Raw genomic sequence first — 17409 nt, 5'->3', positions numbered from 1 at the left:
CGCACTTTGCCGACTACGTGGGGCGGCTGGGGGTGAGCAATGACACCCACGTGGTGGTGTACGACGGGGACGACCTGGGCACCTTCTACGCCCCCCGCGCCTGGTGGATGTTCCGCGCCTTCGGGCACAAGGAGGTGTCTGTGCTGAACGGCGGCTTCAAGAACTGGGTGAAGGAGGGACACCCCATCACAGCGGAGGTCAGCCAGCCCACCCCGGCCGTCTTTAAGGCCAGGCTGAACACGGCCCTGGTGAAGAGTTTTGAGGAGATGATACAGAATGTGTCGTCCCTGCAGTTCCAGGTGGTGGATTCCCGCCCTGAGGCCCGGTTCCGGGGGATCGAGCTAGACCAAGGTAATGGAGGTGGGACTGGCACCTGCCCCAGAGCAGGATGAGTGTCGACGCTAGCCTGGGCGTAACAGCTCCTGGCAGCCAGCAAACAGGATTTCCTAATTCACAGGTGTGCCTCAGCCTGACTGGTTTACCTTAAGGGATCCGCAGTTGAGCTCTCAGATTCCAGTGGCATCGCAGAATGCTTTTATTGCAGTTGCCTATAAAGCTGCAGAAGGAAATAGCGGAAAAGGGCTGCAGTCAGTTGGTTCCAAGATCCCCCAGTCTCACACCCTGCAGAAGTTTATCGGACAGAATGCGAGCATGGGAGGTGAGAGCTCCCAGGGGTTTGTTCAGGGTCCTATCTAACACCAGCAGACACACACAAACTATCAGTATTCACACAGGCACCTCTCACCATAATGAGTGCACCAGCAGAAGCCAAGGTTTTAGGTAATACAGTAACCCAAGGGACATTGTCCTTGTCGCTCTGGTCCACAGCAAACAGAGAATTTGCTTGAGCTGATCTTTGCTCTTTTGCTGAAGTGAGAAAAGCCCAAAACCTTTACCGAATGTATGGGGTGTCAGCCTCTTCCTTTTTAATGCCCCAAGTTACAGGAACAAAAATTGATTTTGTTACCTGGGTCAAACTGGACACACAAGCACCAGGAGTGGGAGAAGCCCTGTGCACTGGGGACAGCTGGTACAGCAGTGTGCCTGGAATGAAATTTAAGTTGGTTGTTAAAGGAGCCCCTTCCTGGGTAATTTGAGCCCTGGTATATCCCAGAATAACCTCTCCTCTGAAAGGGTGCCAAAAAACCTTCCCTGACGTGACAATTCAGGAGGCGCTCTGGCAGTCACACTCCCACCACCAGAGACTTCCACTGCTGGGACTGAGGCCCTTTCACAGCAGTGGCCCCAGTGAGCCCATGGGTGCCCTGCTTGACTCCCTGCACACTCCACTCAACATAATAAGACCAGGTTTTCTTACCGGCTCAACTCTGGGTCTCCCTTAGGAGAGTCTCAGAAGTCTTGTTCCATACTGCAATTTATTCACGGTGCAGTAACACAGAAACAGCTTGAGCTGATGCCTCCGAGGAGAGACCTCCAAACAAAGGAAGCACTGAGCTTTTATACCTTCACAGTCTAAGCGTGACAAAGTCTTGGCTCTTCTTCCCGAGTCCTCAGCTCCTGCTGTGTCTCTGGTCACTTGGCTGGCTCGCAGCTCCCTGTGTCCTTTGTTGTGCAAAGGTTGGTGCCAGTTCATGGCCTCTTGCCTGGTGCTTCCGCCACCCAGAGCTCAGTCTGCAGCTCTCACTGCAGCTGGACATCGAGCTCCCTGCACTAAATGTGTTCCTCAACAAAGGAATCACAGAAAGGGTTTTTTAAAGAAACACAGAGTTTCTAAAACAAAGCACAGAAAGGCTCAGCAGCAGCTGTTGGGTCTGAGCAGAGCTCCATACTGCTGTGCTGCTGTGCAGTGGTCTTCTGCAGTCCCCAGGCCGTGCTGTGTTGCTGCCCTGCAGATGTTGGCATTCTGTTGTGGCTGCTGTACAGCCAGTTAGTGTGGCAGCATGTCTTGGAATAAATTCCCATGTCCAGAGCTCTGGAGCATTTGGCTGTAAATGACTCTGTACATGTGTTTTGCCTCAGTGTCTACAGTGAGCTCCCATAACCACGCTTGACCTGTGCAAGGCAGTGTGGAAGGTGAGAAAGGTAATGGGTGTGACAGGGGAGACTGTTGCAGGGAGAAAGGGGGAGTTAAGCTTATCACTCGCTCAATTTCTTTGCTTGCTGCAGCCCTTCAAAGTGAAGGTTGAATTTTAACCTCAAGATGTGACTAAAATGCTCCTTGCTTGGAGCTAGTGAATTTTATATCCTTTCCCAAAGTGGGGGTTGTCACCAGGTGACAAATACTGCAGCCCCTGACAGCATCTTCAGAACAGATTTTTTTTCCTTTGAAATGAGTCAGCATGGAACAGTTTATTTGTGGTGGTCCAGTTTTGCTTCCCACAGCAGATCCAGCAGGATAAGCACTCCAGCTGCAGCTGCTCGTTCCACAGGAGCTTGACAGCCTTCTGAACCAGGCTAGCCAGTAGCTGTGCCAGCAGTGGGTAAAAGACAGTGCTTACACCTAAAAGAGCAATTTGAAATCAATGCTGTTTAATTGCAGGGGTCATCCAATCAGGGAGGACGCAATTTAGGGAAGAAGAATGGTCTTGAGGTTAAGGAACTTGCTGCCTTCTCAGGTGATTTCAGTTTAATTATTGCCTCAGCTCTTGACTTCCTAATTAAGTCAATTAATCTCTCCAGTTCCATGAACTCCATCTCTGGAAGAGGCTAATTGCAGCTGACTCTTTTGCCTCTTTGTTTTTTTTCAGTTCTTTGTGGTAAGAATTAATTGTCCCTCTTTCATTTTTATGCAGCAGATACCTTGCTGTGATTCAGACCTCTGTAACAGTTAAGATAAGCCATAGTACATGGCTAATTTTTAGTTGCTGGGAGGGGTTTACCCAAGTTGGCATAGCAGAGAAAAATGGACAACATTTCTAGAAGCCAGGTCTCATAGGTCTTAAATGTGGGTATTGCTTTGGATGAAAAAGCTTGGAGGTTTATGCATGGTGTGCAGCATAAGCTCGTCAGATGCACAGCCCTGACCTATGCACTGAGTAGTTAAAGGTGTCTCTGCACTGTGCTGTGTTTCTGGAGGAACTAGCAATCCAGGGGCAGGTGGTAAAAATAATTACATGATGATTACCAGTGGTGACCCTCTCTGAATATTGGGCACTGAAAACTGGTGAACAAGAATTAGAACTAAACAAATGCATACAGAAAAGTCGTGGATTTCTGAATTCTTTTGCAGACATCTTAGAAAAGAGGGGAAAGTTGTCAAGCAAGAAATCTGCCATCTAAAAAAAGAAAACAAATCCAAATAATTTCGTTAAGCTTCCAAGTATTTTTCTTCTCATTCTCAGCCCTTGGGTAGTCCTTGTCTCCCTTCTGCATACAGAACTCCTCAGATTTTGCCCTTTTCCCAGCTCTCGGTCCTGCTTGTCCCAAACATAAAGCTTTTGCTCAGCTTGAATGTTCAGTGGAAGTGAGAATGAAATGTATCTTTTTCTTACCTCTCCTCTCAGAGAGGTCTTCAGCTGGAAGTGGAATGGCTTTGCTTTGTCCACGTAGTAATACTCAAGGCAAAACAGTGGAGAGTGAGAGACTTACCAAAGTCTGTTTCAACCCACAGAAACCTACAATCCAATTCAAGTGATGAGGTTGGAAAGCATCAGCTGCCAGAATTAGCACCATGGTGCTGCTGTTCCTTAGAGATGACCCTTCTGGCTGTATACACACAATTTTTTGACGTTGATGGCAAAGGCCTGTTGATCTGACTGCAAGGACTAGCAGGCTGCTGGCCAGGACCAAGCTTTAAGTGTTCCTTACCACGTGTTCACGGTAGGTTAGACAGGATCGGTAATTGTCCCTTCCAGACCACACCATTTGAATGGAAGAGAGATAAACAAGGAGAGAACAGAGAAGGCATTTGGAAAAGAACAGCTGTCTGCAGCTAGCCAACTCCAAAACCCTGGGGAGTTAAATACGGACAGAGCACGTCTTTTATCTTTTTGACATTAAGCAATTCCATCTGGAGCTTTCATCGCAAAGGGAAGGCTAGAGAAGAGGGGCTGTAGTCTTAGTTAGATAAATAGCCAACAAAAAAATATGTAAGCAGGGAATCAAAGACGTGGAAAAGGGGATTAAGTAGTGAAGAAGATAACATATTACAGGTTACAAATTGTGAGGAAGGATTGCCAGACACCAAGCTGAGTGAGACTTGGCAAAAGGAATTAAAGCAAATAACAAAAACTTCTGGAGCACAGTAAGCAGAAAGAGAACAAGGAGAGAAAGAATAAATAAGGTTGCTATGCAGTTAGCAGGGGTTCCAGGTGAAAGATTATTTGGGTATAGTCTGAGAATTATGCTGAGTCTTGAGTCTGTGCTACCATGTTTTCTTCTCTCCTAAGGATAAGTCTGCAGAGCAGGGGGATGGGTAATAAGAGTAGGGGGATAGAACTTTCTAAAGAACTCTTTCTAAAGAGGAGGTGTAACCAAAGATATCCCTGTGCTCAGACCTGTGAGGCAGATGACTTCTATCCCAAATACGTGGCAAAAATCAGTCACGTGGCATTGCAACGCCATGAGGCAAGAATTAGATAAATTTAATTGAAGCATGGTTCTGTAGGACAGAAACACTAGCAAAGTTAGTATGTAGGATAGGAGGTACAGCATAACCCAGGCAGCTGTCGGTCTGTTATCATAACATGGATAGACCAGAAGGCTTTCAGAAACTCTGCAAGAAAAATTATTTTAAGTGAAGGCAAAATTGAGTAAAATACCTTGGTAAACTTGCGCTGAGGGAAGGGCTTTATTGCCTTGCCAACAGAACTGATTGGCCAGATAAGAGAAATGGAAACATGCGTGTCTGGAAGTTATGTCTGATCTTTTCTTCCAGCCATTGGAAGCAACTACAAGGTAGAGTTGTTCCCTTTGGACTTCATTAGTACTTTGTACATAACATTAGAGGGGCACTTATTACTTCAATAAGAGGAGAAGGCAAATAGCACAAGTACTGTTAGACTTTTAAAAAATTTTGCCAGAAAAGGAGATGAGGGAGATAAGAATAGCTTTGCTGAAAGGACATTTGTGGGGCTGGAAGTTGCCAGTATGGTCCTATCATTATGCTTCTATGTTTTTATTTCATATTTTTCTGAATCATCAAGGCACTAAAAATAGGGAGTTGCTACTGAAATGTGCTTCTGGCACAGCCTTGGGAAGGTCTAAATGGTCATAAGGGGAGTATTGTGTGAGGTGCCACCTACAGATATAGAAGTGACAGGAAGTATAACGATACAGAGAGCAAAGTTGGATGCTTAGTAGCCCAAAGCACTTAATTGCTTGTGTTTTCTTAGAAGCTGAAGACCCACTTTTGGAAGCAATAGAAGAGGGTAGGATTTGAATTAATTAGGTCTGTGCAGGGACCTCATATGTGATTTAGCCTTGGCAACAGCAATCATGAACCTCCCGTCTACCAACTGTGATGCTCAGAAATGCTGCTTCCTTATCCAGAAGCCTGGTGGACACCTAGAACTCTTTCTAGGCTGGCCAAGCCAGTGAAAAGTTTATCTAATGGGCTGTTACTGGGTTTAAGCTAAGGACATGAGGCTGTTGGGAGTGCTGAGGTCTTGCCATCAGTCTGTTGGAGCAATAGCAGAAGGTGGGGAAACTATTTCAGCCCTAGGGCATTGTTAGCCCAAGGATAAATGGACTGACTGTGATGAACTTCGTGTTGGAAATTAATATTCCTCCTCATGTGAGCAAGGGAGTGCCTCAGTGGGAAGTTTCATGACAAGAATCCAAACTGTTTCTGAGATAGGTGCTTTTTAGAGGGGGAGCCTCAAAGTGGTCACTGCAGTAGCTGGGGCCCAGGCTCTGTAGTCCTAGGGTTCCTTTCTGGAGTTTCTAAGGGTGACTGCATGGATCTGGTGTGGAGTATGCTCTGTCTCACATGAGGCAGGAGCAGATGTATCCTCTCTCCTGTTCAGATCCCAGCTGCATCCCAGCCTTGCCTTCCAGTCCTGTATTTCTCTGCTCTTGACCTAGCAGAGAGAGAGCTGATAAAACTTCCTCAGCCACTCAAGAGCACTTCTTAGGCAGTCCAAGGGATTGTGGTTGTGCAGTTTGAGCTCTTTCTTTCAGCTCAACACCCACACACAAGTAAATGCAGTTTCTACAGAATTCCCCATCTCTCTCTTGCAGAGTGCAAGCACTCATCTCTGACTCGAACAGACTTTTGAATCTCTGGAGCAAAGTCTCCCTGCAAAAAAGTCTCCCTATAGATCAAAGTCAAAACTGCTTTTAAGTGAGTGTTCTTTCTGGATCTGCTCAGCTCCTTCCTGAAGAGCTGTTTAAGGGTGGTGAGCTGGCATGGCAGTCTCCAGTAAGAGAGGGGTACAAACCTATTTTAAGGTGTGTGAGCAGTCTAGAGAAGCAGTAATGACCCTGGTGCCTGAGACACCCAGGAACTGAACTGATAGCCCAGTGAGCTTCTTTGAGCACCAATTCCATTCTAGTTCAGCCTCCAGAACTTCCAGACCTCAGTGCACTTCTCAGTGCCCTAGGATGGTGTGAGGGCATTGTTCTGTGGCGCACAGGCTTGTCTGTATTGGGGTGTTCACTGGTACTGCAGCAGAGCCTTGCAGAAATCTCTTGCTGAATGACAGAGTCAGAACCATTCACTCCATGGGAAAGTGGTAGCCTAACCCATAAAAGTGTAACTGTCCAGTAAGACACTTTACAGTCTGAGAACTACATACAAGGTTTTCTCACATTCAGGTTTCCTTTTCTTTCCTCTCTATCATACAGACACTATATTAATGAGTGAGTTTCGTGGTTCTCTGTAATCAAGTGATGAACTGCTGTTTTCTGGAACTGGTAGAAAATGTGGTGAAAGCATCAGTCCAAAACACTCCCCTTTTTTTTTCTTTTTAAAAGTTAGTCCCTGCAGGAGTCAACAGTTTTTCTCCTGACTTCTCTCAGCAATGCTAAGCACTTCTGAAGGATGCATGAGGTGACTACTAGACAACTGTGCCATATTTCTAAGGCTCTCAGGGAGGATGAATCAAGAGACAAAGAGGGTCCATCTGGAACAGAGGGAGAATTTGTAAAGCTGAATTAGGGCAACTTTGGTTGGCTTTAGGCTCTGTCTTTGTCCCGCAGAGCAAAAATCCCCTCTGCAATACCCTGCCAAAGCCCTGTTCTCCCCTTCGGATACATCTCATCGTGTCATGACATCACTCTGCATGACTGATGAAACTGCAGTGTCGTTATGATGTGTGATGTCAATCTCTGACTAGGTATAGTTTAATCATTTGACTGTGATTCAATCCCCTGCCCCAATCTCTCCGTCTCCTGAGATCAGTTACCCTGATGACTTGTGCAAGTGGAAAGCTGTCAATGAAACAGATTACCATCTATGTGACTTTCTCGGGGTTGTCTCATTAGAAGTTCAAACCTAGCAAGGAATCATTCCCTGAGATGCATTTTTAATGTGGTATCTAATGTTTCCAGCTCCAATGAGGCTTAATCCAAAGCCTCGCAAAATCAGTGGAAAAGCTTCCATTGCTTAAGCCTATAGTGACAGAGTTTAAATTTGAAGGGCATGGTGACAACCTTATCCATCATATTTTTATATCTGCTTCTCTCTAAATACCTTGTTTTGAGATACAACTTTGAACTTGCCTGAAGTGGTCAAATGTACCAGTAGAAAAGCAGAAGCCATGCTGATTTCATCCACAGAGTGGATAAAAAGCAATACAGAGTCTAAATTCTGACTTCTCTGACCCCCTTGTTCCAGGAGAGCTGCCTCTGCAGTAATGTGGCTGGCTTTAAGGTTGCTCTGTGATTTACCATGATTTCTGTTATTTACTTTTCTGAATTATGTCGTTAAGCTGACAGAGGAATAAACAGTGAGCAGATGACTGCTCTCACAGATTCCACATACAGGCCACGCTTTCTGCTGCTGACAACTGTGTCGCTACAGACTGCTGGCATACTTGGGAAAGGTTGGAAATGCACTGCTGCATTTCTCTTTGCACCGATGCCCTTAGTGCCTTCGTAAGGGCCTTTTCTGTGGAGACTTTTTGATTCCTGTCTTGTCCAGGGCTTCTTCAGATTCCTACCTCTCATTGCTTTCAGTGGGGAAATAGTTCCCTAAATATTCTGAAAGTTTTGACTTCAGCAAAGTTGAATAATCATTGTCCTCCTTTTTTAGTCCTATACTGCTTTGCATCTTCATCATCAACTGAAACAAATGAGTCTTTTGGAGAGAGTGGGAGTATCTGCAGTGATGTCTCTTTAATGTCTCTTTCGTGGGTGTCTTTCATCACCTACATTAATGTGTCCTTGCTCATGTTTCCTTTTCTCGTTCACTCTTGCAGGGCTAGAATCTGGCCACATGCCTGGTGCTGTGAACATACCCTTCCACTCATTCCTCTCAGAAACCGGCCATGAGAAGAGTATTGAGGAGATCCAAGAAATATTCCGTCAGAAGAAAGTGGATCTCTCAAAGCCACTGACAGCCACGTGCCGCAAAGGCGTCACAGCGTGTCACATCGCCTTGGCAGCTTTCCTGTGTGGCAAGCGGGATGTGGCTGTGTACGATGGCTCCTGGTCAGAGTGGTTCCACCGTGCCCCACCACACTACAAGGTCTCTGAGGTGAAGCGCAGCAAGGGCTAAGAGAGAGGGCTGTGTCTTGGGCACTGAGATCTATCAGCTGTCTCCAGCCCAGGGTACAGCGAAAGGGAGGAGATGAAAGTAAAGAAAAAGGATAAATCAGCATATTTTGCCCATTTTTCTAGGGATGATCAGATTTCTATCAATCTTGGGTTTTCACAATTAATAAAATCTGCTTCTAAGATGTTGCATCTGTGAATATTTCTAATTCTTTGTTACCTGCGACCTGCTTGTGCTGAGTGGGAAAAGCAGAGGAGAGTTACACTCTGCCATGGAGACTTGCAGAAGTTCAGGTGAGAGCTCATGTCAGGAGCAGAAGTGAAAAGTCTGGGGCTAAAATATAACACTGGGTGCTGGACATGGGAGGGGCAAGCTGTGGTTTTGTCACTGACTCAATGTAAGACCTTGTGCCAGCCCATCAACTTCCCATTTGTAATGTGGAAAATCTGGCCTTCCATATGCTGACCAGACCCAACCCAGAGGTATGTGTGTTGCCTCCCTGGAGCCTGGGTAAGAAATATCATGAAGAAACTTTCCAGCCTGGTACAGGCCACTGTTACCCTCTACTGGTTTTCCAGGTAGCTAGCAACAAGGTCCCAACAAGAAGGCTACAAACAAGAGGGACCTCAGGGTCTTGGAACAACTGGTCGAGGAGTCTGGAGCAAAAGTTGTGTTCTCTTCTGTCCTGCCAGTTGCAGGGAATGATGGGGCATGAAAGAGGAAGATTGTTCAATGAATACCTGGCTCTGAAACTGGTGTTACCAGCAGGATTTGGGATTTTTTGATCATGAGTCACTTTATACAACACCAAGCCTGCTGACATCAAATGGGTTCCACCTGCCTCAAAGGGGGAAGAGGATCTTAATACAGGAATTTGCAGGGCTCATTGAGAGAGCTTCGTTTTGGAAGGGGGAAAGGGACAAAACGCAGGCTTACCAGTGATAAGTAATGGGATGGCACACCAAAACTTGAGGACCTGAGTGCTAGTGTGATCCCTTAATCTGCTTCACGAGGTGTTGGCTACAATGAGCCACATTTGAAATGCTTCTACCAATGCATGCAGCATGAGGAGCAAACAAGCAGCTTGAAGTTGTGGCCTAGTCCCAGCAACATGACATTGGCAGAAGTGAACCTGGTGGGATGAGTCCTGTGACTGGAGTGCCATACTGGATGGCTACAGGCCCTTCAGGAGGGATAGGCAGGGCAGGTGAGGTTGAATATGAGTCAGCACTGTGCTCTGGTGGCCAGGAAGGACAACTGTGTCCTGGGATGCATCAGGCACAGCATCACCAGTTGGTCAAGGGAAGTGATTGTCCTGTTCTCCTCTGCACTGGTCTGTCCTCACCTTGAGCACTGTGTGCAGTTTTGGGTGCCACAACATAAGAAAGATCTAAGCTATTAGGGAGCGTTCAAAGGAGAACTACAAAGATGATGAAGGGTCTAGAGGGGGAGCTGTATGAGGAGCAGCTGAGATCACTTGTCTTGTTCAGCCTGGAGAAGAGGAGACTGAGGGAAAACCTCATAGCAGTCTACAGCTTCCTTGTGTGGAGAAGTGGAGGGCCAGGCACTGATCTCTCTGGTGACCAGTGGCAGGACCCAAGGGAATGGCCTGAAGCTGTGTCAGGAGAGGTTTAGGTTAGATACTAGGATAAGGTTCTTCATCCAGAGGGTGAGTGAGCACTGGAACAGCTCCCCAGGGAAGTGGTCACGGCACCAAGCCTGACAGAGCTCAAGAAGCATTTGGACAATGCTCTCAGGCATGTGGTGTGTGTGATGGGAACTTCTGGGTACAGGTATTTCATGAGCCTTTTATTCTCATCCTTGTTCAGTATTTCAGTCAGCAAGGATAACCTTTATCTACATAATGTGAGTTCTGCTTGCCATGGAGATGGAGACCAAAGCTCATAAAGGGATGGAATGTTGTTCCCTAGCAACCATCTCTACTCTTCAGCCTTTGTCCCACCTCTATACCTTGCAGCAGGACCTGCCTGCTTGTACAAATCACTGTGACACTACACCAGGGACCATGGACCAGGTGAGAGCGGTAGTTGTGAAATAGGCTTTGTCTCTTGGTAAATCCTGTATATTTTCCTTTAAAAAGAAGAAATGAAAAATAAAATCTAGTGTAATTTTGACATCCATGGGGCTGCTCAGGTCTGGAAGGTCATTTCAGAAAGAAAGATCAAGTTTAATCATTTTTAGCTCTTTGATTGAGTTGTATCTTTTTCTGATTGGCTGTCTATTGTCCCTCACAGAATTGGCTTAGCAAAGGAATAAGTAGACATAAGTCTGTGATTTCTATTATCCAGAAGGATGGTAAAATGGCCTTGAAGTCCTTCTTGGCATCAAGATGTGGGAGTCTCTGAGTGGTGCTTTGACTTCGAACTTTGAGGGTCAGATGTAAAACAAACAATTAAGCAATGACAATAACATTTTATACAGTTACAAACTAGAAAGTGGGAACTGTTGCAGGCTTCAGTGTCGTTTTGTCCAGATAGAATTGGGGAAATGAGAGTTATTGATGAATGGGATTTGGGAAATGAGCACTTTGCCTCATTACACAAAAAATCTGCTTTGCTGGAAGAAATGGGAGAGGAGGAATTTCTACATCAGCAGACTGGAAAGTTCTTTCCACTGAATATAATAATAATAATGAACAGACATGTTTTCGTTTTGAGTAGGAGGTGGGAGTTAACACAGCAGTTTATTTAGCAGCACAGATTCCTGCACTTTGATCATGTGTATGGCTCTTCTTTAAAAAGAATCAAAAGCAATGGAGAAAATAAGCAGATCTTGCCATGTGAGCCAGGACTGGCTTCCTCTTTCCTTCCCCCGTGGCCCTGTTCTTTTTGTGGGAGAGATTCTGGATCTCAGTGCATTTGCAGAACATGCAGCACTGACTTCTAGAGTCTGATTGATTGATACAGTAACTTCAGCTTCAGGATCCCTGTGTTGTATAAGACATGCTGCTGCAAAGAACTGGCACAGTGTAAAACCCAAGCACTAGGCTTCCTACCCCATCGACTGGCATCTTCATTTCAATGACTGCCTCAAGTATGTCTTGTCTTGAGCTAATCTGACAAATCCAAACATGCATCCCTACCTGGGCCAGGTCTCTCTTGCATCCCCCCTTCATTTATAAGGTTCCTCTAGTCAGGCAGAGTCCCAACTCAGCAAGGTAAAACACCGTGGTACCAGAACCCAGTCCAAGGCCCAACACCATCACCCCTTTCTAATCTCCCACCTTCTTACCAGTCCTAGTTGTCCCATGCAATTAATGCCAACAAAAGCTGCTGGGGGAGGCTCAAGGACAGCGCCAGGTCCCAGGGATTAGTCATAGCTCAAAGAGCTGTGCAGGGGTGGAAATGCCAGGAGTTTGCTGCACTTTGGGAGTGCAGACAGTGGTTCTCTGATGTTCATGTTTTCAGGAACATCAAGCTCAGTGCAATGCAGCATTAACCATGGGACAGAAAAGACTCAGCGACTGTACTGAAATGCTGAAACACCCCTTGGAATGGACATCTCTCTCAGATTATGAGCAGCTGGGTTATAACTTGAGATCAAATATCTGCCAAGGTAAGGGAACACACATGCCTATGCCTGACCTTCAAACCTGGTTCTGTCTATGCTTGACAGGACTCAAGGCAGCCACATTGCTTGGGTGGAGATATGACTATGGGTAATACTCACTCTCCCCTCTTATTCCTTCTAAGCAGTCACTGCTTTTCCAGGCTGTTGTGCATGAGGCAATGGAAGATAGAGCCTCCCATTCTATGTATTCTCTTTCTTTTCTTTCACTCTTATTTTTTTCCCCAAGGTGTGAAAAGTGAACATGAATCATGACCCCTGTTCTCCATGTCCAGAGCTGTACAAATAGAAACCATTTGCAATTCAATGCCCGTCATTGCCAGTTGCTAGTTAGCTCCAGTTTAGATACCAACATTATTTCTCTTCAAGATCTTTAGACATGGGGCTCTGAAATATCTTGCCCAAACCTCTGTTTCCAAGGTTCCCTGGGATCCCTCCATCTAAACAAATACTGGACACTGGGAATTCATCCCATTTTCTTACCATCATATCCAAGAAACTCTGAAGTAATTGTCTCTGTTTCTCATGTACTGGCATAAGAAAAATTCTTTTTCCCTATACAGTATGTTCCATGACAAGACCTTCTGTGTGTTGAAGACTGCATTGTCCTGGGTTTGTGTAGTCACACAGAAAGGAAAGACATCTTTCCTCAGGGAGCTCAAAATCATTATTATCAAGAAAAAGGTGTGATAGGAAGGTGAAGAGGAAAGCATGAGAGATAAAGATAAAGCCCCCTCGTGGCTAAAAGTCAAGAGGGGATAAAAAGAGAAGTCAGTGGGGAACTATTTGTTAAGTATTGTGGCAGAAAAGGAGATCAAGAAGGCCTGGAGTGGTAAGATGGTGGGTTTTGTGGAGTGCTAAGTAGGAAGCTACTCATGTGAATGAAGAGATTCAACAGGAGATAAGTGGGCACTTGACTAAAGAAAGGTTCCTGGGATACAAATAAGAATGATACCTTACACACAGAGAGTGCTGTATCTCATGCTTGAGGATGAAAGGCAGATAAATTGGCAAACACAAGTTCCTTCCTGGATGATGGTGAAGCTATTGTTCAGCACCTAGTCACAGACCTGATCAAAGATACTGCAGTCAACACATGCCTTTTCTTGAGCCCTTGAAACTGCTGGTGTTTCTCCCCTGCACAATGCAGGGACTGCAGCAGGGTGATTTCTGCAAGCAGTCCCCTATTTGCTGTTCCTTGCAGGTGGTCCACTGAAGAGCCAAAGCTTAATGCGAGATTCCTACACCCCGCATGTAATTCAGACAGCAATCAGGGACGCGGATAATTGGCACGGACGGACAATTGATGAGCTAGGTATGGCTTCTTCCAGAAGAAGTTCAGTGCTGAACTCTTGAGATGGGTGCTGCTTCTGCCAAGGACAATGGATGGGCAGGGGGACTAGAAATTGCCGTTTCAACAAGAGAGGAGCTCTACAGCTCGAAAAATCCTCAAGGGATAATAGCACTAGGAGGGAGGCTGTAACTGTGCTATGATTTGCCTTCTTTACAGGGAAATGGTATGTGAAAAAATTCCAACATCTTAACGTGCAGAAAGCATTGGAGGACAAATATGGGCGTAAAAAAGGCAAGCCTTAGAAGGCTGAAGATTGGAGTGCATTCAGCAAGGGATTTTTTTCCTCAGTCATCTAATAAACCTCCTTGTAAAACCTGAACCTATTGTTTGCTGGCTGTCAGCAGCAGATTTGTTGCTGGTGCTCTCTTCCCCTCTCTATTAGTGTGTCTCTGGGGAGAGCAATGCAAGATAAATCTGAATATGAATACCAAAAAAAATCACTTTTTTGGTCACTAGTACAGTGGGCGTGATTAGCGTATGAGGCACACACCCTTGCAGAGGGATGTGGTGATGAGAGGAGTCCATACAGTCCCTCTGCGTATGAGTTGGAGTAGGATCTGTGAGCAGTGTAAGAGGGCAATGGTGGAGGGTGTGTGTGTGTGTGTGTGTGTGTGTGTGTGAGCAAACTCATGTTTGCCAGAAGATTCATGGTACTTCAACAGCTACCCCATCAGTCTAGAGAGAAATATAGAGATGCACTGAGAACGAACCAGGGTTGCCCAAGGACCTGAATACTACCTCACCTGCTGAAGACTGTAAAGCTCCTGCACAGGGAAACTTCAGATCTGTACAGAGCAACTAGACACACCAAGCAAAGAATCAGCTCCCTATTGATACCTCCAAAATTAATTCATTCTGTGTTGATAGCAAGGCACCAAACCATGTCCACTCAATAACTTGAGCACAGCTCTGTTTGATTGGCACCAGATGCCTCCATGGGGTAGGAAAGGAGAGTTCTCTGCACACCACTCTAGTTTTGTTCTTACATCTGTCACATGGAGGATTTCAGGGGCAGCTCTTACCCAGCAGGGAGCAGCAGTAATGTGCAAAAGTAAGTGTAAGCAGTAAGTGCAAACGGAGATTCACCTGAGAAAAGAAGGCATCGGGGTGTTCACTAAAGCCCACACTATTTAAAGGCCAAGCCAGTGAAAAAAAACCCAAGCAAACAGCGGCTTATCCCACCTAAAGGGAACTGGAGAGCTGCAAGAAGCCCCAGGTTAGTTCCCTAACTCAAAGATAAATGGCTCTCAGAGAAAAACATGTGGGTCCACCATGCACTCTGTACAACCTGAATTTTGAGAGTGTATCTGGACAGTAAGCAAGGACCACCCAAGGCCTTGAATGATGCAGGACATGGAGGGTCTTCAGACCTTCCTGATGTTTTTTTCTCACAAATTTAATGGTCCTTATTGCAGGATTCTTCCTTCCAGCTCCAAACTGTAGCAACTCGGTGGAGCAATCACAAAGTACTTTTCTGGGAATAGGCATGCCCTGATCTTTCCTGTCTGGTCCTAAGCTTTCACCACTTTAAAAGATTGATGCTTTGCTGCCTGATATGAACTGTTTTGAGACATAATTAGGATTGTTACTTCACTGTTGGCTGGTGATTAGATAACAGTATGCTGGCTTTGTTAAAGTAGTAAAGGAGGTTAAAATTTAACTAATATGATAATCAAGTGATAATCATTTTCCACCACCAATAATTAACCATTTGGACTTCTGCTATTTCTAGGCACATGGCCAAGTCTTTCAAATAAAGGAGGCTGGCCAAATGGCAGCTTGTAGAAATGTCCCTGTGGGTTTTCTTTGGACATCAGTACTAAGTGGCTCCTGTCTGAGCACACACTACTCTAGCTCCCACTGAACAGCGCAGCTCCGTAGGAACAGCCTGTTCTCTGTGTTGCATCCAGCACTGATGGCCAATATAACTCTAGGTACATAATAAATGCTGTCTTCTGAGACCACAGCAGGTCCTAATCCAGAAAGCATGGAGCTGAACAGAAATCTGCTGACGTTGTTTGGCATCCTGGAAGCAGTTCAGGACACAATCAGCTAATAGACAACACATAATGTGAGCTGAGTCCTCACATAGATTTACAGATCTATTTCTACTAGACATTAAAAATGTCTATTAGCCATTAGAAATAGACACTAGGGCAGGCAGACTGCAGGATTATGGTACAGCTTGAAGCAAATGCCCTTTTGCTGTCCATGAAGGGCTTATAAAGAGACTGGATCAGTGCACAAACTGTGGTGTTTACCACTTGCAGTGAAATGAAGTTACTTTGTACACCTTTTACAAATGAAACTATTTTTATAAGCACTTGAATAGTGCTTATATTATAGTATACTTGGATTGTATAATGCACTCAAATTGATGAAGCTGTTTGATGACAAAGGAACATGGGTTTGGCAGTCCTCTGTCATCTTTACTTTGCCAAAGTTACAGCTCAGCCGGGGACAAACACTTTGAGACAGGTGACACGCTGAAAGCTGCAGGGATAACCGAGGTGGTAGCTTTCAGTGAGGCAGCACAGCCACTGAGAACAATCAATACCTGAAGTCTCTGAGTGCTGAACAGAATAATTTAGCCAGAACCTTGGCAAGGAGCATTGCCCTGTGTGGCATCTGTGATGACTAGAGGGCTTTGGATACCCGAAACGTATTTCAAAGCCAGCTTTGGAGTCTCCAAGTATCATGTCAGATGCAGTTAGACAAGAAGAGAGCTGAAATAAATGCTCACTGCAGCTGAAATCTCCCTTCTACCCATTCTTTTGCTCTCAGCAGTTCATTCCTTCTTGCTTGTTTTGCGCTGGTGTTGACACTTCCCTGCCCACACTTTGAACTGAGTCAACTTGATAAACCAGCAGAAAATCAATACAGAAGAAAAAAAAACCCAAACAACCAACAACCAAAACAAATTTAACAGGCTAGCAGGTTAAATTTTCTAAGCAAAAGACCTTGTTGCAGGCAAGTCAGTGAGTGATGGGAGGTGCAGGTGTTGGGGGAAAAGGGAGCGGAAAGAGAGTAGAGGGAGAAATGACTTTTCACTGCCTTTTTATGCAGCGACAAATTAGTTTGCCTCCACTATACTCTCACTGGAGTCAGTGTTTAAGTGAATTTACATGGTCTGATCATTGGGTGGCAGCTCTGAGCCAATGTTTCATCTGGCAGGGCAGAACTTCGGAAAAAAAAAAGTGGGTTCTTCGGTTTAGCTAAACCATTCACGAAAATTTCTATTTAAGTGTCGATGCACTTGAAATATAGATAATCATACTATACAGACTTGCTGCATCTAAGCTTCTGCAGCACTATCCTCATAAATTTTTCCTGCAGTAACAACTATTCCTCAGGTCAGGCTTATGCATTCCCGCAGTTGAGGCACAGATCATTTTGCAGGATATCACTTTTAATAAAGATTTCTTGTTCTCCAAACTCTTATTCTTTCTTTTCATTTAACCTTCTGACCTGTGCCTATCTCATGCTATCCTGAATGATTCCAACATTCGGCATCTCCACTGTGAATGACTTTGAATGGCTCATCTAAAGAGATGGTAATGACTGTAAGAACAGGAGATAGTCACTGCAAAAACTCTTTGCAGAGTCTTTGGCCTGCTATTCAATTCCACCCTTTGTGCTGTAAAGCTTGCATGGAAGTAAAACTTAAATTCAGAGCTCCATCTATCCTGAGGTAAGCCCAGTATTCCTAAAAGAATGGAGTACTTACTGCTGATTCTGCCTATAATGGGATGAAAGAGAAATCCAGCACTGCTTGAAGTGGTGAGAGATCACAACAAAGAGGGAGCAGGAGAATTGGCTTCAGTGGATTTCACTTTCGAGCACTGCATTT

General features: G+C 45.2%; 1 protein-coding gene across 1 annotated transcript; it reads left to right on the top strand.

The window, feature by feature from the left end:
• Nucleotides 1–8: 8 nt before the first annotated feature.
• On the top strand, nt 9–8638 carry LOC103800656 (thiosulfate sulfurtransferase-like). Its single transcript, XM_009073036.1, has 2 exons — nt 9–351; nt 8322–8638. The coding sequence occupies exons 1-2, from the start codon at nt 108–110 to the stop codon at nt 8618–8620; spliced, it is 543 nt and encodes a 180-aa protein (XP_009071284.1). The 5' UTR covers nt 9–107; the 3' UTR covers nt 8621–8638.
• The last annotated feature ends 8771 nt before the right edge of the window (nt 8639–17409 follow it).

This window comes from Acanthisitta chloris, unplaced genomic scaffold (assembly GCF_000695815.1).
Source record: "Acanthisitta chloris isolate BGI_N310 unplaced genomic scaffold, ASM69581v1 scaffold6074, whole genome shotgun sequence".
Lineage (NCBI taxonomy): Eukaryota > Metazoa > Chordata > Aves > Passeriformes > Acanthisittidae > Acanthisitta > Acanthisitta chloris.
This window is presented reverse-complemented; position numbering and strand designations above follow the sequence as displayed.